Here is a 22,661-nt window from a genome sequence, read left to right as displayed (position 1 = left end):
TGGAGCCTGGCAGGCCTGTGCAACATCCAGAAGGACTTGCAGTGTGCCCCCTGGGCCTCCAGGTCTGACTGAGAGGTCTGGGCCATGGGTAAATTGGGTGGTCTTGGCCAAGAACAAATGCCAGAGCTACAGGGAATCTGTTACCTGAAGCTTAGGAGGATCCACAGACAGAGCCACTGCCAGGCTGAACTGGGTGAGTGGAGGACTGGATGACAGCCCACTCCTCCCCCAACTGGGTGCCTTTGAGCAGTGCACAACCTGCACATCCATACGCGGTGGCTCTGTCTGCAAACCCCGCTTTTAAAAGAGTGAGCGATGTAGAGAATATGTGTTTCTTGGGGCAATGCTCACCACTTCATCTTCCTAAAGGGGACCTTAACCCAGCCCAGGTGAAGAACAGCTGAGGATGGGTGGGTGAAGGAAAGAGTGAGGGAACAGCGAGGTAAGCAGAGAAGTGGAACCAGGTGCCTGCATTTTACCAAGTAGAAGAGGCAGGTCTGGGGGCCCACCAGCGCCCTCTCCCAACTTACCCCAGCCCATGATGCTCAGTTTGAGCAGGTAGCCAGGGACATAAGTGCCAAAGACCTCGACCACCAGTCGGTAGAGGTTGTAGCCCTCGAGGCCCATCCAGGAGAGGCAGGCGAGCAGAGAGAAGTGCAGGAAGATGGCGCTGGCGCGGCAGCCGGCCTCAGAGCCTGTCAGGGCCACCGGCTCACTCAGCAGAAAGCTCACGTCCAGCAGGAAGACCGCTAGCAGCAAGTTCATGTGCACTTTGATGGTGTAATCCCGAGGTTTCCTCCTGCACAGGGGAGGGGGTGGGGTCACCCAGGTGGCCAGCTTGGGAAGGTGGGGGGCAGCACTCCTCCACCAGGCAGCCTTCCCAGGGTATACACACACACACACACACCCTATCCTATCCCTATGGCTGCAGCCAGGTCGTTCCCCACCTGTCCCTGTGCACCTACTGTGTGCCCAACACCCACAGGCTCGGGCACCGTGCGCACATTTAACAACAGATTTAGCCACGGACAGAGCAAGCAAGACAAATCCAGCCACTATGATCAACCAGACGCTCCCAGAGTTGGAGGGGAAAGACTTTGGATTTGCTGCTGTTTTGGAGAATCCATGCCACCCGTGTTCTGTGTCCGCCTGTCTGTCTGCACAGCCGTGTGTCTGTGAGGCTGATTGTGTGTGGGGGGGGTCCTGTCTGTCTTCAGGTTTGCAAGTCTGTGTGCACATCCCAGCGCCCCTCCCGCCCCAGGACTCTACCCGATCCAGGGCACCTTGGGCATTTCCTCCCCCGCCCCCACGCCGGGACCTGCGCTCTGCCTGGCACCACCCACCACCTGTGCCGGAGGGCGGGACGGGATAGCCACGCCCCCCACCCGTGCGGACAGCGACACACCCCGCGTGCTCGCACCCACACCCCCACGCACACGGGCCCAGGCCCTGACTGCAGGTGGACCTCAACTCAAGCCAAGCCCAGTCTGACCATCCAGACCCGTCCACGCGGCCGGTGTGAGGATGGGTGCGGGCGCTCCTCACCCCACCCAAGCCTTTCCCTGGGGCTCCTTCTTCCTCGGGCACCCAAACAACAGAAGTGGAGTGCCAGAAGCTTCCATGGGGGGGATGGGGGAGGCTTTGTCAAACTCCAATACCCGCGGGGGCCGGGCCTTAAATCAGACACCGGACAATAGGGCGCTGGAAGGATCTCTCCACAGTGGCCACCGCTTGGCTCCCGAAACCGAGGCCTTGTGGACCTGGAGCCAGCCTGCCTGGGTGTAAGCCTGCCTCGGCCACTTCCTCGCTGTGTGACCTCAGGCAAGTCCCTTACCCTCTCTGAGCGCTCTTTCATAGGGCCCTTGTGAGGCCTGAACGAATTTCATGCATGTGAAGCACTTAGAACGTGGGAAGCTCCAGGAACATGTTGACCATGATTACAATTGTCACCATCGTATTATTATGTGCCCCCAGTGGTGACACATCTGATTCTTCAAAGGCAGAAATCTAGATTTTTATGTCACTTCTCCCCATGTACAGTGTTGATAATAAAGTTTGTAAGTGTCATGTCATCCAAACACCACAGAGCTGAGGAGGAGATGCAGCCCCCGCCTCCCAGGGCTCCTTCCTACAACCCCACATGCATTTTGGGGTGCGTCAAGCCAATCTCCAGGGTGGGTCTCCATGGTCGTGGGGTCCCGGCTTAGAGGCCCGGAAGGAAGGTTCTCCCTACCCCCGCCTTTCCCCGGCCGGCCCTACCTGTAGCAGAGGTAGGTGGCGATGGTGAGGACGCAGGCCAGAGCCGAGATGACGCAGCCCACGTAGGATACGACGGTCAGGTAGTGCTTGTGTACGGCGTCTACCTCCACAGATGGGGCCTGGGTCCACGAGACAGGCGGGGCCTGGCCTCAGTGTCCCCAGCTTGACGCGGAGGGTTTGTCCCAGGTGAAGGGACAACCTGAGCTCCCCGGGAGGGGGGGCTCGGGCATCTATGAACCACCACCACCCCGAACCTAGCAGAGGGTGGTCCCGTGAGTGCATTCTTCGGAAGGAGAGAGGGTCTACAGTTTTCACGGCATCCTCAAATGGGTCCCCACCCACTACCGGCAAGAAGCCTCCACTAGAGGGCGCCTGGGTGGCTCAGCCCGTTAAGCGGTTTAAGCGTCTGCCTTCCGCTCAGGTCATGATCACGGGGTCCTGGGATCAAGTCCCATATCGGGCTCCCTGCTCAGCGGGGAGTCTGCTTCTCTCTCTCCCTCTCCCTCTCCCCCTCCCCACCGCTCGTGCTCTCTCTCTCTCTCACTCTCTCTCAAACAAATAAATAAAATCTTAAAAAAAAAAAAAAAAAAGAACCCTCCACCAGAGAATCCCTTTTCCGGCCTGGCACTCATTTTTTTCTATAATGTTCAACACTGGAGTGAGCACCCCACACCCAGGGAGGGCTGGGAGACCACTCCAATCCCTCAGAAGTCGGGTCCCAAGATTCTGGGAGAATGAACCTAGGACACAAAGCTTCTGTGATCTTGGGGACACTGAAGTCCTTTGTAAGGCCCTCCACAATGGGCCTCAGTATCTCCTCGAGGGCTCTTTGGAAACATACTTGTGCCCCTCGCCCAGCCTGTGGAATCAGAATTCTAGGTTAGGGCCAGGAATCTGCATTTTTATCATGCACCCAAATTTGGGAATAAAGAGCAAAGGTTTTAGTGACCAGCTCTTTTACTTACTAGCTGTGTGACCTTAGGTAAATTGCTTAAGCTCTCTGAGCCTCAGTTTCCTTATCTATAAAATAGGACAGCAGCAGGAGACGCCTCGGGGGCTGGTGCGAGGAACGAATGACATATATGTGAAAGGTGGCTGGCACGCAGCAAGAAACCAACCCAGGGTAGAGCTGCGCGGGGCAGGAAGAGGACCACTCACCATGAGCACTGCAAAGTAGGTCAGGTGGTTGCAGAGGCAGGACGTCTGCGTCTCTCTCCCGATGGTCTCACACCCAGCATCGCTCCAGCTCCCCGGGCTGCTCACTGAGGAAGGGTTCCATGGGGCTCTGATCAAGCCCAGTCCCTCAGGACCCCACTGGACCCCCCGAAATGCATAATTGTGTCACTTTTCTGAGCCTTTACTTCCCCTGGCAAATATCTAGTCTGCCATCATTCCTTCTTCAAAGCCCATTTTCTCCAGGAAGCCCTCCCTGATTAACCCCATCTCCCCGACTCTCCAGGACCCCCTTTCTCCTCCAGATACCCACCCAGCTCAGAGACCCCTCCACACTCACATGTTGGGTCTTCAACCCAGAATACGCACTGGAGAGTCACGTTTTTCTGTAGGGACAAGAAAGGAGAGTGGACCCCATCACAGCCCACTCTTTTCTGGGCCAGTTGGAGGAAGTCAGTGTCAGGCCACCACCCCATGTGGACCTGACTGGCTGAGGTCCTCAGCCAGCTGGTCATTTTGTTAAAGACAAGTGACTCAGGAGGCAGGGCAGAAAAGACAAACAGGGACCCTTGTCTCCTTGGCTGGTTTGTCTGCACTCACCGGCTGTGGCTGGTGCTGGAAGGTGAGCACCACGGGCTCCGAGAGGTTGGCTACTTTGGTGTTCTGCACGATGATACCCAAGACCTTCTCACCCAGGACTTGACTGGAATTCTTGTCCTAGATACATGGGATGGGGGAGGAGAGGAAGTGGGGAGGGCTCAAGGCTGAGAAGGCCCAAATGTCCCCTAGTTTCTCTAGACTCCTGTCTCTCCCCCACACATTGCTCTGAGATGCTCAGTCTCCCTCTGGCAACAGTTCTTAAACATGTAGTCATTTACACTGTAGTGAAAACAACATAATTTAGCATTCTCCGGGGGGGATTCGCATGTCACAGTCCAGTTTCTGCCCTTACAAGGAAAGGCTCTAACTTCTGGACGAGGGCGCTTGGCTCTATGCCCGCCTTCCACCTCCCCATCAGACAGAAACTGCTTTCCCCGGTGCCCCCCACCTGGAACAGGGCTTGGCTGCTGAAGTCCAGCAGAAGGAGTCTCTTTTCAGCCTCCCCTCTCCGGCCTTTGGTCTTCTGGAAGAGCGTGCGGGGCAGCTGCACTGAGTACTCCTGGACCTCACTCTGCTCGTCCTGCAGAGCAGAACCCCTGTGGGGCTCAGCCGGGGGGGCTCCCAGGTCTCTACGCACCCCCGCCCCCCAACACCTTCCTGGATGCTGCCACCGCGACGCCCGCCTCCTCCAGGAAGCCCTCCTTTCCTTGGCTCCAGCCCTGGCTGGGGAGCCTGGTGGGTAGAGCCCAGGGCCCGGGGGGCAAACAGGCCTGGGAGACTGCTGTGCCACCTGGGCTCCCCAGGGGGTAGCATGAGGGCAGCGTGGGTGGCTCCCGGCCGCTGGGCCCACGCAAGGGGCAGTGTCAAGGCTGACATGCACGTACGGGCGCTTTGGGTCTTCTGTTCCCACGGGGATACTATAGGAGCCCCTGATGTCGGTCCCCCCGCCCCCGCCCCATCCCCACCACTGTGCCAGGAAGGGTCCTCTGCCACGGGGCAGCCGCTAACAGGGGATTCTTTAGGCCCGAGCCCTTCCTTGTCAGCACGCATCTGGCTCCCAGAGGCCCCGGGGAGGGGAGGGTTCACGCCTCCACATCTGTTTCCTGCCCCGGCCAGCCTGGCCCCCGGCCCCTGACCCCTGACCTCGCGCCTGGAGTGGATGTGCAGGTCCTGGAAGCTAGCTGTGGGCTGCAGCTTCCACACCGTGGCGTTGACCAGATCCTCCTCGAAGGACAGCATGTCCCCTGGGAACTTCACAGAGGTCAGCTTCGACTCCAGGCTCTGCAGCCTCCTGGCAGGGGGAGAAGGGGCGGGGAGGTTGATCCAGGCGGACAGGGACATGGAGCTAGACGGGGACTCTCGGCAGAGACACAGGAAAGAGGCAGGCAGAGACAGGGGCGGGAGGGTCAGGGGGCAGCAGGGAGGGGGCACGAGAGAAAACAGCCCTAGGACTGGTGCTGCTGCGGGGGACAGAATGGCCTGTGGGCGAGTGGGGGGCGGGCTGAGAGGAAGCTGGAACATCAGAGCAAACAGGAAAGGGGGCGGTAATCCTGAGCACCAGGTTCCGGGCCCAGCTCTGCCTGGACTGACCCGCTCTGTGGCCATGGAGCAGCCCTACCCAAACCTGGGCCTCAGTCTGCCAAGCTCTCAAATGGGCTGGTCAGTTCTCCTTTCTTGGTGGGGAAGAGGGCTTGGGTGGCTGGCTGGGGATGGTGATACTTGTTTTTACAAAGGTCAGGGGCTCGGCCTGCGGGGCTGGATTTCGATTCTTCTCAAGGAGGAGGTGGCAAGATGAGGGCAACGTTGCAGCCCCAGGAGAGGCCTCCATCCTGCCTCCCACTCCAGGTCGCTGCCCTGCCCACATCCAGGTCTCTGGGGCCACACTTACTGGCTGGCAAGGGTGGACGAGGGCCTCCTCGAGTTCTTTCCAGGGTGCCTCAGAAGCTGGTTGAGCTGCTCAAGGTCCCTCTTCAGCTCACACATGTCCACTGAGGCATTGTGGGAGGCCTTCTGGGGAGGATCTGGAGGAGGGGACAGACAGAGGCCCTGAGGCTACGCTGGGAGCCAGGTGCGGGCCACACCCCTCCTACTCCCATTTAACCCTCTGGTGACTGTGAAGGCCTCTCGCCCCGGTTTTATAGACGTTGAAACTGAGCCTTCAAAACGTGGGGTGGATCCCCCAAGGTCACCCAGAAGTCGGCCACATGCGGGCTCTGCCACACGGAACTCCCAGCAACTCCAGCCCCAGCAGGGCCGGCCAGGACACACCTGCCCCGGTGCCCTTCTGCCCACGCACCTGGAGCTGGGAGGGCCCACCCCAGGAGGGCTGGGGGGTGGGGGGCTTGTGTGGCCTCTGGTTCCTGACACCCACTCCCGTCTTTCCACGCTCGCTGCTCCCACCCTGCGCAGGCCTCATCTTCCTTCACCTGGACCTTCCCTGCAGCCTCTGGATGGGACTTCGCCCCTCTGCCTTCACCCCTACCTTCCCACAGACCTTCCTGAAGCACACCTTGGATCACACCCTTCCCCTCCTCAGACACCTTCAATGGCTCCCCACTGCCTGGGAACACAGCCTAAGCTCCGTGACCATGACCGGTCATTCAGACCCAGTCCACTGCCCAGCCTCCAGGCCTTTGTCCACGTTGTTCCTTCTGCCTGGAAGTCGCCTTACTGTGGAAGGAGAAGGTGAAGCCGGCAGCACTGGGCAGACTGGTGTTCTGGGGGCTCCACCAGGAGCTGACAGAGGTGGCGAGCAGCGGGGGGCCCTGAGCCAGGCTCTCCTTGTGGTGGCGGAAGCACAGGAGTCCGGAGGCTTGGTTACTCAGCAAGAAGTCGTTCTTGCCGTAGCGAAGATGCAGTATCCCCACATGGCGGTTCCAGTACAAGCAGAAGTGGTAGAGGCCCCTGGGGTCAGGGAAGGGCTGGGAAGCCGGGAGCACTGCCAGGAAGGGAGCATGAATTGTGAGGGCTCCCTCCGAGTTCTTGATGGAGATGTGCAGCTCTGACGTCTGCTTGTAATGGAGGCTGCTCTTCTGTGTCTGGTTCCTCTGGCCACAGAAACGGAAGTCTTCACGGGCGCCCCCGCCAGGGGTACCTGGGGAGGTAAAGAGTACAGATGGGACTCTGGGGCAGGGAGCAGCCAGGGGCAAGAGAGGGGTTTAGGCCTTGGGCCCAGAATACTGGATCCCAGTGCCTGGGATCTACATACGTTCCAAGGGCCTATACCTCAAAGGTCTACAAAAATGTGAATGTGCCCTACTCACAAATTACTAGCTTCAAATTATGAAAAGAAGTAAAAATTAATAATAATTTCAAAGGCAAAAAACATTTTAATAACAACAAAGTACTTCATGAGGCCATGCCTGCCATAGACGGTTGTGCAGGCTGTGCACTGCACAAGGATGCTCTGGCTGCAGAGCTGAGTGGGGCCAAAACCCAGTCCATGTTTCCCACCCCAAGCTGTGCACTGTGGGGCTGCATCTGCATAAAGAAGGGATGCCTTTTTCTGCAAGATACCATCCACTTGCTAAACTGTGTCTAAAGTCCCGTGCCTGCCCAAAGGGGTTAGTGGATATGCTGGCAGCTGTCCTAGACGTGGGGGCATTGTAATGTATGTCACAACAGTCCCAGGGCATCCCCAAGATAGCCTACCTTGAACCAGGAAGAGCAGACCTAGCAGGAACAGCGCCTTCTGCCGCAGCACTTGGGCGGCCATCTTCCTCCCCAAGGTCACCTTGAGAAGTCAGCACCTGAAAGAGGCCAGGAGTGTTAGCTGGGGCCAGATCTGCAAGGCGGTTGGGCCAGCCCTGCAGAGGGGGAGGCCGGTGTAGCTTGGGTGTGGGATGTGAGGTAAGGAAGCAAGTGTGGAAACAGCCCGTGGGTCTCCCCAGAGCTGCCAGAAGCTGAGCATCAAGGGGCAGTGGCTGTCCAGAGCCTGGCTGAGTTCAAGTCCTGGCTCCTCCTCTCACTTGCTGCATGACCCTGTGCAAGTCACAGAAAATGGGGCAAATAATAGTACTTTCTTCTAGACCCAGCAGTGATGGTGTCATCTTGGCTAGAATCTGGTGGGGAAGGCTCCACAGCACCATCTGGAACCACCCCCACCACCCTGCCCCTCCAGGCCTGGAGGAGATGCAGGAAAAAGGGGGCTCTTCGGGTTCTCCTCCAGGAACCTCACCATCATCATCCCCAAGACCCAGCTCAGAGGACACCTCCTTCGGGAAGCCTTCCCCAACTCCTTCTACAGTCAGTCCTGGCCTCCTTTGGCTTCCCACCACTGGCCAGGGCCTCCCCTGTCCCCCAGGCAATGCAGGATGGTGCAGTCCCCCCTCAGCTAGCGAGGCAGCTCCTGGCCCATCTTTGCCGACAGAGCTGAGTGCACGGGGGTTGCTGGACAAAGGCTGGGCAGTTGGACGGGTGAGTGAAATGAAGGATCAACGGCCCCGCAGCGCCCCCTGCAGGGAACGGTGGAGAAGGGTGCTTCCTGTCATGACCACCAGGGGGAGCCAGTTCCCAGGGCGCCCCCCGCCCCCGCCCCCAGCTGGAAAAAGGCTGACCGGGAGACACTGACAGTATGGCAGAAGGTCCAGTTCCCCCCCCAGCCCCACCCTGGTGTAGCGCGGGCACTTCTGCCCCTCCATGGCCTCCATTAGCTGAACACCAGTCTGCCCGCCTGTGTTCTCCCACCGCACCCCTGTACTTGTATTCATTGTCACTTCAGCTCTGTGAAGTGGGCCCTACCATTGGCCCCTTTCCCAGACAAGGAATCGGAAGCCCAAGGGGTTAAATGACCTGCCCAAGATTATTCCAGAGGCCAGGGCTTTCCCTGCCTGGTCAGGACTGTGGTGCCTGGCAGGAAACTGCATGCCTGGCACTGGGAGAGAGAAGCCAGGTGGCCTCCGCACGGCCAGCTGGCCCCGCGACTGAGCGCGGCGCGGACACACACACAGCCTCCTTCAGTTCATGGGGAACTGCATGTGGCTGTGGCGACACATGCCATCATCTGCCACAAGCCAGACGAAAGGAAGCCTGGAGACCTGGGTGCGCACGAGACGTCTCAGTTTAGGGGAAGCCAAGGGGCTCCCAGGAAGAGGTGGCTTTTGGACAGAATATTGGAGGGTAGCATTAAAGGGACAGGGGGCCCAGGCAGGAGCTCACTGTCTTCGTCCTTGAACTAACCTGACCCCCTGAAGCTAGAGCCAGTCTCCTATGTCCCACCACGCATAATGGAACCCCAATTTCAAGGGCCTTGTCAGTCCAGTTATTAGTCAACTGGGCTCATCATCTTGCCTCTGTGGCATCACAGGACCCCTTAGAAGAAGCCTATGAAAGTTTTTTAGGGAACGGTCACTGTCAACCAGGTTGTGATTTTTAAGGTGTCCCTCTGTGTTCTCCTCTCTGAGCATTTTGGCCCCTTTTGTAACTGCATCCTGCTGCCTCAGACCAACGGGAGGAAACCCAGCATCCGGAGACAGAGCTTTGTCCCTCCTGGAGCCCCTTCTTTTCTCCCCCTCCTGCCAGTCCCCGCTGCTAGCTACCTCTGATCCCCGAGACAAATGTCACCTCCCCCAGGCAGCCCCCCTCTCTGCAACCACTGCTCTATACTCGTGAACTCATAGCTGACAGATTACTTATGGATCTGGTCCAGATTCTCCATTTTATAGTATTTGCATTCAAGGCCCAGAGAGGGCCAATGGCTTCCTGACATCACACAGCAAGCAAAAACGGAGCTGGCCAAAAATCCATGTACCTCTATGGCCTGCTGACCTTCAAAGTGAGCTACCCCTGTTGGTAGACAAGGGCCCTGGACAGGGCAGAGTCATCCACTTCGCATCAACCCTCCTGGATTGAGCTTTGAGAGCAAAAAGGCCAAGACAAAGAAGTGACCTTCCAGTCACTGGAGGGGCACAAGCGAGGTTGCACGAAGTACACAGAGGGCATTCAAACACAGACGAGGAACCAACTGTGACTCTGACCCTTCCAGGCTCATCTCCACTCTACCCTGGCCACTCCAAGGTGGACCACGTTGTCCCCATGGGCATTCTTGGGATGTGAGTGGGAGGGTCTGCCTGGCTTCCTTTAACCCACTCAAGCAGTGGAGTGGACTCTGGAGCCAGACTGCCGGCGTTCAACTCCAACTTCTGCTCGCTAGCTGTGTGTCCTTGGGCTGGGTCCTCACCCTCTCTGGTCCTCACTTTCCACATCTGTACATGAATTGATGCTTATAAAGGACTGAGAACACGGCCACGCATGCGGTCGGCACCATAGGTGTCAACTACATATCTCTGTGTGCTTTCTGACCGGCTTATGCCTGCCCTAAGTCAACCCTTGGGCCTGTCACAGAGCCCTACTCCCTCCCTCCCGCCTTCCATGCCCCCTGCCTTGTGGCCCTGGCCAGCTCAGCCTCTAGAGCACCTTGACGGGAAATTCTTAGAGCATGAAACTTTCCTTCCGGGAGCTCAATGGGAAGACTGGAACCCCACCCAGAAAACCTCCGTCCTTGCAGCCCTGACCTCTGGACCCTCTGAGGGGTAGGAGAGCGGGACCAGGGACAAAGAGAAGATTCCAGCCCCTACCAGGAAGGGGGAGGGCACTGCCTGGCTTGTCTGCTTGGCACCTTCCCAGCCCCATTTCACACTTCAGAGAACCCTGCCCACTCCCGTCGCACCCTCTTCCTTCCCTCCCTCCCCTGCCTGGGGGGGGGGGCGGGCTGGGGGGGACTATGGTCTGCCCCCTGTACACACACCCGCCGCCCTATGCAGCCGACTCTGACGCGGTCAGCATCCATGACAGGGGCCACACTGTCCCAGCACCTCCAACAGGGCTGCAGAATGCCCTGGTCACCACCCCCGGAGTCCCCCACTTGACTCAGCCAAGGAGGGAGGGGTCCTGTGCTCTGGAGGCTGAACCCCAGACCCAGGAGCCAGGGGCCCACACGTGGACCTCGACACAGACTACACGGGCGGAACCTAGTCCCTGGTCTCTGGAGCCGCGGACCAGCAGAGCGGGACAGACCTCGGGCGTCAGAGAGTCCTAAAGCCAAGCATCGGTGCGCAGGCTAGGCTTCGTCAGACCTCACGCAGCACCGGCCAGAGCCAGGGCGCCGCCGAGAGGGGAACTCCAGCAGCACGGCGACGATCACAGCAGGAGCGTCACTCCGTGAGGCTGGTCCTACTGGTTTGCCATTTTACAGACGAGGAAACTGAGGCTAGGGAAGGGTTATCTGATCCAAGATCACCCCAGGTGGAGCCAAGACACAGACATGCGTCTCACCCTAGAGAACTCCTTGCAGAGCTGGTACTGGCCGAGGTCCTAGAGATGCATGCTCCCCCCGCTTTGGGAGACCCCCCAAAGAAAAGGAGATACGAATGAGGGGGCAGCCAAACCACCAGCAGGTGCAGACAGCTCCAGCCTGGGAGAGAGGGTCTGGGGGCCAAGTGCCCCAGGAGGGATCCCCTCCCACCTCCCCTTTTGGAGCAGCTGCCCTTGACTTCCCGCCTTCCGTAAACACACACAGGGAACAGAACGGTCTGGCCCAGCTTGACACAATGGGGGCCACCATCACAGGGTCCCCGGGGACACAGGCAGAGCGGAGGGTGACCAGGACTTGTCTTAGCCCACACTCCCCCACCCACCCCCAGGACTGGCTGGGCCCAGGAGAAGGAGCTCTGGCTCCCGCTCAGACCCAGCCCTGCCCATCCTCATGATGGGGGAGGGGTCACTGGGCAGGGGAACTACGGCTCACTTTCTCCCCCCCGGGGGCTTGAGTCACTTCCTCTGCCATCCGTGTGGAGCCACGAGTCACCGCTGGCCCAGTCCAGGCTCCTGGAAAACCCATTTCCTCGGAGGACAGAGGTGGAAGTTGAGTGGACAGGACCTGGTCGGCTTGGGGTTAACCCTTCATAGGCCCAGACCTGCCCCCCCCAACTGCTTTTCTTCTCCTTCCCATTACACACACTGTGGACGTACCATCCCCACCTCCACGCGGGCCCTTTGCCTGGAATGCCTTCCCTATCCTTATGACAACCCAACCCATCTGTTGAGACTCAGTTAAGACACACCCTCCCCATGAAGTGTTACCTAACCACCCATCCCCTGTCAGGATTAACTACATGTTTGGGGGGGGTGGGAGGGTAGCCACACCCCACCCTCCACTCTCTATGCCCCCCCTCCCCAGTGCCATGAGAAGTTCATATCAGAGGTGCGCAAACTTGCCGGTGGGTCAGAACCACCCCAGGGAGCTCACGAAAATGCAGACTCACACGCCTTGCACACTGAGGATCAGAGGCAGCAGGTCTGGGACGGGGCTCGGAGTCCGGCTTTAGCAAGCGTCCCATTGATTGACGTTCCGAGGGCTTGGAACCACTGGGTTCCAAGCCTGGGATAACGGTAGCCGTGTTTTCCAGAGAAAGTCAGAGACGAGGGGGGCCCAGGCCCAGATCATTCAGCTGCTGAATGGCATGGCCTGGACTGGGGGTGCCTCTTGTCCACCCACTGGCAAGAACACATTGCCCCTCGATGGTTCACCTGGTGCTCAGCAGGGTGCCAGGAACCTGAAAGGGGCTTCCCAAAGGACAGAAGGGAGGAGGAGGGCCAGGGTGGAAGGGGAGCCCTGGAGTGGGTTTTCGGGTGTGAGCCTGATCTTGCCTTCCTTGGGGGTGGGACAGAAGGAAGAAGACCCAGCCCGACTATCCTGCCCCAGCCTGGATCCTTAGCTGCTCTCCAGGAGGGGGCAACAGGGAGCTGCGGGCTACCCCCTTGAGCCTGGGGGGCAGAGGGCTTAGGAAAGAAGGATGTGACCCAAGACAGAGACAAGGAGACAGATGGGTGAGCATAAAGCCTTGAGAATATAAGCACGCATGCGAGTGTGGGTGCGTGCACACGCGCGTGTACGGGTCGGCAGGGGAGCACGGAGAAAGCAGAAGAAGGCTGGGAGTGGGGGCTGGTTAGCTCTGCGGAGGAGGAACAGAGGGCTGCTCAGACCTCAAAGGGCAGCCAGGGAAGGCAGTTAGAACAGAAGAGAGTGCAGCACTCGCAGGTGCTTCCTCCCTGGGGGTGGGGTGGGGGGCCGAGAAGACCCTCCGCTGGAGCTTTCCGAATTATTTGAGAAAGTAAATCTTACTTAGAAACACCAGCTATCCAACAAACCAAAGGAGGGACCCTACCACACCTGGGAGGGCCCCAGGGCCACGCCCCCTCCTAGGCCAGCCCCACCCCCACCCCAGACCCTCGCTTCCCTCTGCTCCCATTCTCCAACGGGGTGGCTGAGCTCAGGCTAGGTGACCACCTCGGCTCGAGGTTCCCCCTGGCAGGGCGTTCCGGGCTGGCTAGGGAAAGCAGTGACTTCAGTTTGCAGGAATTCTTCTACAATAAAGGAGAATAAAAATTAAGCTAACCGCCTGCCCCCAGAGGCTGGAGGATGGAGGATGCCAAGGTCATGCCCACTCACTGCCTGGGGTGAGGCTCACATTCTTGCACCAGACCTGCTGGAGGGCCGTCCCTGCCCGCATGGCCCCACCTCCCCGCAGCTTCTGGTCTGGCCTAGTCCGTGGGCAACGACTCCCTCTGTGTACCCAGACGGGCCCTGGCCTGGTGGGGAGACCGAGGAAGGGGAGACGCAGAGAGTTCTCTGCTAGGATGGGAGGAAAAGGTCTGTCCGTGTGAAAGGACCCTGAGTCCTCCCCCAGAGCCTTATCCAGAGCCACCCACCCTGCAGCCTGCTCTGTCTGGCCCCAGACCATTCACTTAAGAGATCTCAGAGAGGCCAACGTACAGTCACGCAAGCAGACGTGAGCCCGGGCTTGAGTGTTCCTGCGTCCAAGCCTTTCCACACACGGGTCCTCCTCCCTGGGATGCCAGCTTTAAGCTGTGTCTGATGCCCCGGGCCTATCCCTTCTCTGGGACTGTCTCCTCATCTTTACCAAGTGGTAACTTGCCAGAAGCACTAGTTCCCAAGTTAGAGAAATACTGCTGGCCCTGCTCGGTCTTGTGTATTAGCATGTCAAAGGCTCTGATCAGTCCTGCAGAAAGAAAATCCAGAGCTTGGTTGGGCTTAGATTCCCAGACCACTGTGATGGTATGTCCTTTTTAGCATGGGCACCTGTTATCAACATGAGAAACAAGCTCTCAAAAATCTTGAGGCCACACAGTAAGAAACCTGTCAGCACCCTCCCTCCCAGCCTCCAGCCCCTCCCTGCCCCTCAGAGGCCATTAGCTACCATGAGATGGGCTTCGGGAGCCATTTAGACTGTGAAGTTCCCCCTGTCAACTCATCACCATCCTTGACACTTCCAGGCAAGAGGTCCCCGGGGGGAGCCTGAGGTATATGCGGCCCCATCCAACCTCCCTTCGGCCGGCGGGAGCAGCTCTTGGGGAAAGGGGCACTGCCAGCCCTGTCCCTAGCCTGGCCCTTCCATTAAAGTCAGCCAGAGCCAGCTGAGCCCTCAGCCTCTCCTCAAGCAGCTGGGACACTTAGAAGGCTGGAATTGAGAGGGAGGGAGGGAGGGAGGGAGGGAGGGAGGGAGGGATGGGCAGAGAAAGAGAAAGAAAGAGGCAATATGAGCATGCCAGAGCTTTTAGAAGCTGAGAATCAAAGCCTCTTAGAATTCAAGAATGGATTATAGGGACTTTGAACTTAAAAAGGGATCAGGAAGGGTCCCAGATCTGGCCCAGGCTGGGGTCGGGCTCAGGCGCCAGGGTTTTTCGGGAGCAGTTCAGGGGACCTGGTGTCAGCTCTATGCTCCTGGCACAGTGTGGGGCCTGCCCCCCTGCCCCAGTCTCCCCGCAGCCCTCTTCCCAAGAAGCTGCTGAGGCTGGGCTCCAGGACCCCAGGACACGCACCAGTCAGCACCTGCCCAGAGAATGCGGATGCCCAGAGCGGGGATGGCAGGAGTTAGATGTGCTCGGTCCAGAACTAACTCTGCAGCCAAGTGGCCCTGGGAACTTTTGGCCAGCCTGTCCCCTCTCTGAGCCTCAGTTTCCTTCTGTGGTAAGTGGATGACTATGATCCCTGTCCCCATCTGTCTTCTCTCTGGGCCAGGGCCTCTGGATGCTTCCAGGGAAGGGCAGGGCTTACACCCCAGGTGGCAGCGAGGAACAAAGAAGGTGCTGGGCCATCTCCTCCTCCTGGCCAGACTGTCTTCCCTCTCAAACCACAGGCAGACCTCAGCTGGCTGGATTAAGTGTCCCTTCCCCATCTGTGTTCCCACACTGCCCAAGGCCAGGCCTACAAGGTCAGCCCAGTTAGCACCCTGCTCTGGGGGCTGCAGATCAGCTACTCTGGACCTGGCCGAGTGCCCATCTTTGGAGTATAAGACCCTCGTATTCCCAAAGCCAGCCACGAACCCTCCCTTTCTTTCCTCCTCCCCGGATCCCAGATCCCTGGCCCAGAGGTGCACGGGACACATGGCCAGGTGTCCTCCCCCCAAGAAAGCTGGGGGCCTGGGCAAGGCTGAGGCACCAGGCCCCTGCAGGGAAGGGCAGTGGAGGCACAGACCGGATTCCATCCAGCTCACTGAGCACACAGCACCGCCGTGTCCTCCAACGCTATTTGCACCACCCCCCTCCCACCGAGGGCAGTGTGCTCACCCCCTCCAGCAACACAGCTAACATCGATTAAGCTCTGGGAAAATGCAAGACTCAATTCTAAGCTCTTTACACAAAGGAACACATTCATCCTCCCCAAAACCTTAAGAGACAAGTGCCATTATGCTCATTTAACAAATGAGGAAACTGAGTCCCCGGAAGGTAGAGCTACCCGATGGGGACTGCCCAGCCAGCCAGGGGTGCACACGAGATGCTACCCCAGGGCCCGGCTCCAGAACTGATGCTCTCGGTTTTGCGGCCGGTTTCCCCTTGACCTTACCTGACTGTTAGAAAGCCTTCTCTTTCAAACTCACAGGAAAGATGCTTCCAGATGTGTCTCCTTGGGGTTCCGAACACCCTTCCCCTGAGGGCCCAGGTGACCCCCGTGCCATGGCTCCTGAAAGCCAGGATTGCAGCCTCCCAACACCCCTCAGAGGCTTATCTTTATTCATTGACGGTGCAGCCCAGAGCTCGAGTGTGACTGAGGAGCCCTTACCCCCCCAGCCACTTCCTTCTGGGGCCGCTGTTTGAATCCCCCTTAGCGTGGCATCTGTGCCTCTCCCCGGGTCCCTGGTGCCACCCAGCTCCCCCCCCCAAACCCCATCCATCAGCTCCCCTAGCAGTGCTGGAGAGAAAGGGGAGATGGGGGAGAGGGATGGACCGAGAGAAGAAAGAGAGGGGGAAGGGGAGGGAGGTGGGAAGGAGCAGGGGAAGGGGAGGCAAAGGAGTGGGGGGAGAAGAAGGAAAAGGGAGGGGGTGGGGGGGGAGGGAAGCAGGGCCAGGAATGAGAGGGATGGTGGGAAGAAGGGAGGATTAGGGAAGTCATACCCGGGTTCCTCCTTTGTGGCATCGAGTGGACTCTAAGTACACAAAGCGCGTGAACGAGTGAGCGAAGGGCTGGCCCGTCTGCGGCCGCAGGCTGCTGGGGCGGTGGATGGGTTTCTGGGGAGGAGGACTTTGAAGCGGAGCCAGCCCAGCCCCTGCCCCCTCGCTGGAGCTTCAAACAAAGCGGGCAGCCGGGAAGACGGGCTGCGAGCCCCAGCCACCAGCCTGGGAGAAGGGGCGCAGGTGAGAGCAGCCCCTGGCAACCGTTGCCCTGGCAACCGTTGGCAGCTGCAGGAAGGGAGCTGCGTCACTGGCGGGCTCCGACCCAGCACGGCACAAGCGCCCTAACTTGTCCGGTACCCAAGTCTCCTGACTCAGATGCTGGCCGGGCCCAGCAAGGAGCCGGCAGGAGGAAGGGCAGGGTGGAGGACGGTGGGTTACGGAGAGCAGCGGGGGACACCTGCCTAAGTTTGTCAACATTGACTTTAAACCAAATCCTTTTAGGACCTGGCGGGGGCTACCCGGCGGGGGCTACCCTTGTGACCAAAGATGCCTATCAGCAGCTGCTTTTGCCCCTGGAGGCTGCCAGCCTGTGGCTTTGACCTTGTCCCAGGCTGGACACCCCTCCAGCCCTCATTACTGGCCCTCACAAATACAGAACGTGCATCATACTTCCCTAGAAGCATTTTAGGGGGACACCTGCTCCAAGAAGCCTTCCTAGATTGCCACAGCCCACCAGGAATCTTCATTCTGAGTTATCCCTGGGGCTGGGGGGTTCCCCCGGCTTCCTCCCAGACAGTTCCCTGAGGGCCAAGAGTGGGTCAGATCCTCCTTTCCGTGCTGCAGAGGAAGTACCCGTGCGGAAAGGCAAGAGAACACAGGTAAAGCTTCTGAAACCCCCTCTATGTGCTAGGTACTACACTAGGCATTTTGGAAATCTATTTCTACCACTCTCCAAGGTTAGCCCTATTGAAGCTATCTTACAGATAAGGAAACAGAGGCTCGGGGAAGTGATGTGACTTGCTCAAGGCCACCTAGTTGGAACTTCAAGATCTCTCCTGAGACACGAAGACATCGAGACCAAACGTCCATCTGACGCTTGACAAATCCTGCCCCCCATCCAGTGCACATCCAAACTTTATTTGATCACCTCCAGGGACAGGGAGCTCACCTCCTCCCAAGAGGGCACAGCCCTCTGACCTCTAAGAAGTCCTTCATAGCCATTGAGTCAAAGGGGAGGGGACATCGAAGACATGGGGTGGCCTCCACGTGCCAGACAGGGCAGGGAAGAGAACCAGGGGCGGACGCCTCTGCCGGGGCCTATGGCTCCAGACCAGCAGCAGATCAGGAGACAGGGTGGCGCTGCTCAGGGGGCTAAGGGGCTAGGGTCTCAGCCAAGCAGCTATAAACACTTTCCCAGAACAAGTGGGGAACCCCCTTGGCAATCACACTCAAAGGGGACCGAGGGGCTTTGCGATGGTTTCTGGCAGAGGCCATGGGAAAGGCAGCAGGGGCTTGGGGCCAGGGGGACGCTGTGCCCACGCAGCCTCACACCTCCTCCCGCCCCCCCCTCCGGCCATGGACCGGAGCCAGCAGGCGGCTTCAGTCAGGACGCAGCTATTGTCTTGCTGCTGGCCCAGAGCTGTGTCCCATTCAGGCACTATTTTTGGCCCCCGGAGGAAGAGGAAAAGAAAGCAAAGAAAGGAGTTGCTGTTCTCGGTGGAACCTTCCCCCAGAAAGGATTCCAGGGCCTGCTGGGCCAGAGAAGGCAGTCACTGTTGGATCAGAAACTTCTATGCTTAAAAAGAGCTGGCAGGGGGCTGCAGTTCAGGGGAACCAGGGGAGGGCACGTGGGGCACCCCTGGCCTCTTACACACACTTGGTGCTCCCTAACTGCAGGGACACACCGAGGAACAGAGGCACAACATCGCAGGTCCCACCCAACGTCGCCGAGCACTTGTAATGACAAAAACACTTACAATAGCTCACAGGTCATTGTTGTCCAGAGCCAAGTCTCTGCCAAAGACATTGACAATGCTCACGGCACTGCCGGCCAGAACGGAGTGTGGAACAAAAATGATGAGGCTCATTTTACAAATCACATAGCTGAGGCTCAGGGAGCAGCGTAACTGCCCAAATAACAAGCTAGTGACCCCACACACCCCCACCCCCACCCCGCCCCTGTCCTCCCCCGACCCACCCTGCTTTTACCAACTCCAGCACATTAGCCTTCTTTCTATCAGACACGCCTCAGGGCCTTTGCATGTGCTTTCCCTTCAACATAGCACATCCAGGAAAGAATGTTCCCTGATTGGTTTCTTCTCAGTCCTTATTTTGAATATCTCCTCCCCCAAGAATCCATCTATGATTAGCCAGCCAACATTATCCTCCCCATCATCACTCTCTTCCATGCCACCTTATCTTCTTAACTTTACAGCACTTAACGCTGTCTGAGATGACCCTCCAATATGCTTACTTATTTTCCATTTCTCAGCATTTACTGTCTGGCTCACCACTTGTATTTCCTGTACTAGCTCTGTGTCTGGTCCATAGTAGATGCTGCATGACTGCTAGTTAAATACATGAATGAATGAGACAGAGCTGGGATTCTAACCCAGGTCAGACTGGCTCCAAGCCTCTTCCCAGTAGGAGCCAATTCCTGATGCTGTACTTTTGATCCAAAAGTGCTACTTGGGGCAGGGGGTTCCAGCACCGAGCCATCCTGACTCCCCAACCTCTGAGTAGTGGCTCAGGGGCATAAACATCTCTGCCAAGTGCTTGGCAAGAGAGGGACTCCCAAGACTGTGCACAGCTTGAGAGTAGGGATAGGACCCTAAATGCCAGCCTAGCATTTCCTCCAATACACAGCTGCCTGGTAAAGGTTCTGAAAAGTCCTGCAATGCAGAAGCCTGGGAGCCCAAGCCTTTCCTAAATCACTGGGACAGCAGACAGACATTCAAAGTTGCTAGATTAGATGATGTCTGAGATCCCATCTGAATTCGTGATCACGGAACCTGGGCTTTTCTCTTGACACGAAGGCCAAGTTACTACCCCCAGGCCTCTCGACAACCTTCTCCTATGGCCCAGGGCTAAGAGGGGACCCAGGGAGGAATTTGCCATGAAGGTGGGACCCATTCCCACTGCTGCAAATGCTAAACTTCTATCTGGACTCCTGTGGGCCCCCCCAAGGTGCAGTGGGGAGGGGAAACCATACATGTCTGTGGCCAGGGAGGATCCTGGGGTCTAGGAAGCTGAGGGTAGGCATATCCCAAGGGCCAGCATGCAGAGACTCACAAGGCAGCTGGAGCAGGGAAAGGAACCACGTGCGAACACAGACCATATGGAGTGCACCTAACCTCCCGTAATGCGTGTGCCCGCCCACTCTATGAGGGTGGCACTATTATGCCCATTTTACAGCTGAGAAAACAGGCTCAACGGGGAGAGAAGCTGCTTGCTCAGGGCTACACAGCTGGTAACTGGACCCCAATCCAGTTCTGTACACTCCTTTGCCTGCGCTGTACCCCCTGCCCTGGACTCTCCAGGACACGGAGAGGAAGCGTCCACCACTCTCGGGAGGTGGATAGGCAGGTCCACGAGGCTGCCCTGCACCCGAGGCCTCGCAGCCCAGGAACAGGGGCTGGGCCCCTTCACCCCTACACCCACGGGGGCTGTGAACACTTCTACCCACCCCGGACGGCAGTTACTGAGGCTCCCAGCTCTGCGGGAGAGCGAACCCGAGGGCAGGAGTTGAGGCATGCTGGCACCTGCAGCATCTCTGTGTGGAAGCACCGGCCAGCCTCCCAAGGACGGCTAGAGACGGGCACCGCTCCCCCGCCTGGCTCCCCCTCCGCCAGGCCAGGCACCAGGACCTCGGCATCCTTGGCTCCCAGCCCGGGAGCTGGCGAGCAGTCCCCGCCCGTCTGGTCTGGGCTGTGCGCAGAGGTGGCAGAGCCCAAGAGGGCGTGGCAGGTGCGCCACAGACGTAGGATAAATACAGATTTGAGGAAACCGTGTGAGGATTCCTCCCGGCCCTGCCCACTGCGCACGGCTGTCGCCAGGTTCCGTCACATGCAGGTGTGTGGGAGGGGGAAGCGCCACAGGGCCAGGAACACCCCTGCCCAGGCACGGGTCCATTGGATAGGGACAGCAAGGGGCAACGTCAGCTCCCTGATGACTTGGGGTGGGTGTGCCCCCTTCCTGACCCCTCCATCACACCCTCCAGTCCACTCCCGCCCCATCCCCGATCCCTGATCCCCAGTCTGATCCCCGTGTGCCTTCCACCCAGCCCACTGGATGATTGGGAGGCCAGTGGGAGCCTCCCAAAGATGCCACTGGATGGCGCTAATGGTGGAAGTCCGGGCACGGTGACAGGCAAGGCTGTGGAGCTCCCACCTGCCCCCCAAACATCGCCTGATGCCATTCAGATGACCAGCGGGCTGGCTGCTCAGGGGCTCAATGCCTGGGGACAATGTGGGACTTGGGCACCTCTCCCACTCAGGGCCAGAAAAGCTCGGGGCTGGAAGGAGCCGTGAAGAACCCCACCTGCTGCTCAAGTTCCCTCTACAATTCCCTGCCAAACTTAAACACTTGCAGGGATGGGAAGCTCACTCCCTCAAATGGGAGCAGCTGTCTGTGGTGCCATGGCCTGGGTTCAGGCCCCCACTGACTGTCCAGGGAACCTCAGATCTGCTTCCTCATCTGTGAAATGTAGATAAGGATTCAAATCTCCAAGGGCCAGCAGCACCCGAGACTGAATGACGGTCTTTGTAGGCAGTGAAACTATAGGTACTAGAGGTTGGGGGGGGTTGTTTATGAGTCTCTCCAAGGGTTTGGCACATGGCCAGATGGTGACAGAGCCTGAGGAGCAGTGGGCAGAGGGCGCCAGGCCAAACATGACTCAGTTGCTCCAGCTAGCCCCTGGGGCTCACCCCTCACATTTGTCACCATGAAGACAGGTGGGTCTAGACAGTTGTCCCCCCGCCACAGGGTCAGAGACCCAGGGTGCTAACCACAGAGTGCACCCTGAGAGCCATACTTGTCCGGGGACCCAGAGGGGATCAGCCACCCAGCGCAGGCGAGGGGCCAAGAAGCCAAGGAAACTCAGCCCAGCAGAGAAGCAACCAGAGAGTGCTGCCCAAGGAAACAAGCCCAACTTGAACTCAGGCCTCCCCTACAGGCCCAGGACAATGGCCAAGCGGGTCAGGACTTGGGTCACAGAGAGGAGAAGGAGGGAGCCCCATTCTTGAAGAACTCCATCCCAGCAGATCAAGACCCCATTGGATGGGAGTGTCCAAGGGCCCGCATGGGCTCTGCGGGGCCTGGTGCCTTTCCCAGTGACGGCATGGGAGCACAAAGCAAATGCTCCTGGATAAACTCATGCTGCTTCCTGAGGCCTTGGTGGTGGCCCAGATCAGTGGCAATGACAATATCACTTATGGTGTGCTCACTTAACCTTCTCAAGGGACCATTACCAGCGTCACTTTAAAGATGAAGGAAACAAGGCACAGAGAGGCTCATACACCTGTCCAAGTTCACACAGTTAATAGAGCCGGGACAGAACCAGACAGCCCCAGAGCCACCACCTTGGGCTGCCTCTCCCGGGGGCACAGCCAAGCTGGGTGATGAAGGAGCAAAGGTCTGGGACAGCTCAGCGTGGGGCTCTTCTGCTCATGGGGCCCTAGGCGGACAGCTGTCTCCCCTAATCCCCCACAGGGTCTCATAGAGATATTAGAGACTTAGGTGTCCTCATCCCCATTTTACAGCCTAAGTAATGAGGCTTTGAGAGATTGAGCTGCTTGTTCAAGGTCACTGTTCCAGGATTTGAACCTAGTTCTAACTCAGCCACCACGTGACCCTGAAGACAAAATCTTCAGCCCGGGTTGAGAGAAGACCTCTCAAAGCTGCACCATGAGCTATGTACACACTTCCCACGCAGGGGTTGCTCCAGATACCAGCAACCACCCTGCCCGGGGGTGGGACGCTCATCTCTGTGTATCGTGGGGACACTGAGGTCCAGGCGGGTGACAACCTGGGGCCTCTGTGGCCCTCTGCTTTCCTGCGTGGGCCTTGAAAGACAAAGCCAGGGCTTCTGGGAGGGGGAAGGCAGAGACCTGAGGACGGGGCAGAGAGGCCTGAGAGGTGGCTCGAGTCTCTAATCGTTGCTTATCTGGAGTTCACTGAAGTGGCCCTGAGCCCGGGGGGGGGGGGGGGGGGGGGGGGGG

General features: G+C 58.5%; 1 protein-coding gene across 3 annotated transcripts in view; it reads right to left on the bottom strand.

Annotated features, from left to right (window-relative positions):
* Positions 1–22,661, bottom strand: part of ADGRG1 (adhesion G protein-coupled receptor G1) — a 27,509-nt gene that overhangs the window by 3,865 nt on the left and 983 nt on the right. The window contains exons 1-11 of one of the 3 annotated variants that reach the window (XM_032424315.1): positions 16,444–16,710; positions 7,684–7,781; positions 6,704–7,126; positions 5,921–6,053; positions 5,176–5,323; positions 4,481–4,612; positions 4,033–4,149; positions 3,773–3,818; positions 3,418–3,521; positions 2,260–2,378; positions 531–799 (exon numbers count right to left, since the gene is read on the bottom strand). In XM_032424315.1, the coding sequence (XP_032280206.1) occupies positions 531–799; positions 2,260–2,378; positions 3,418–3,521; positions 3,773–3,818; positions 4,033–4,149; positions 4,481–4,612; positions 5,176–5,323; positions 5,921–6,053; positions 6,704–7,126; positions 7,684–7,747 (1,555 nt within the window). In that variant the 5' untranslated portion in view covers positions 7,748–7,781; positions 16,444–16,710. Of the gene's footprint in view, positions 1–530; positions 800–2,259; positions 2,379–3,417; positions 3,522–3,772; positions 3,819–4,032; positions 4,150–4,480; positions 4,613–5,175; positions 5,324–5,920; positions 6,054–6,703; positions 7,127–7,683; positions 7,782–15,895; positions 16,270–16,443; positions 16,711–22,661 lie in introns of those variants that run through there. The other 2 variants (XM_032424317.1, XM_032424318.1) reach the window with 2 other exon arrangements.

The sequence above is a fragment of the Phoca vitulina genome, unplaced genomic scaffold (genome assembly GCF_004348235.1).
Source record: "Phoca vitulina isolate PV1807 unplaced genomic scaffold, GSC_HSeal_1.0 scaffold30, whole genome shotgun sequence".
In the NCBI taxonomy this organism is placed as follows: domain Eukaryota; kingdom Metazoa; phylum Chordata; class Mammalia; order Carnivora; family Phocidae; genus Phoca; species Phoca vitulina.
This window is presented reverse-complemented; position numbering and strand designations above follow the sequence as displayed.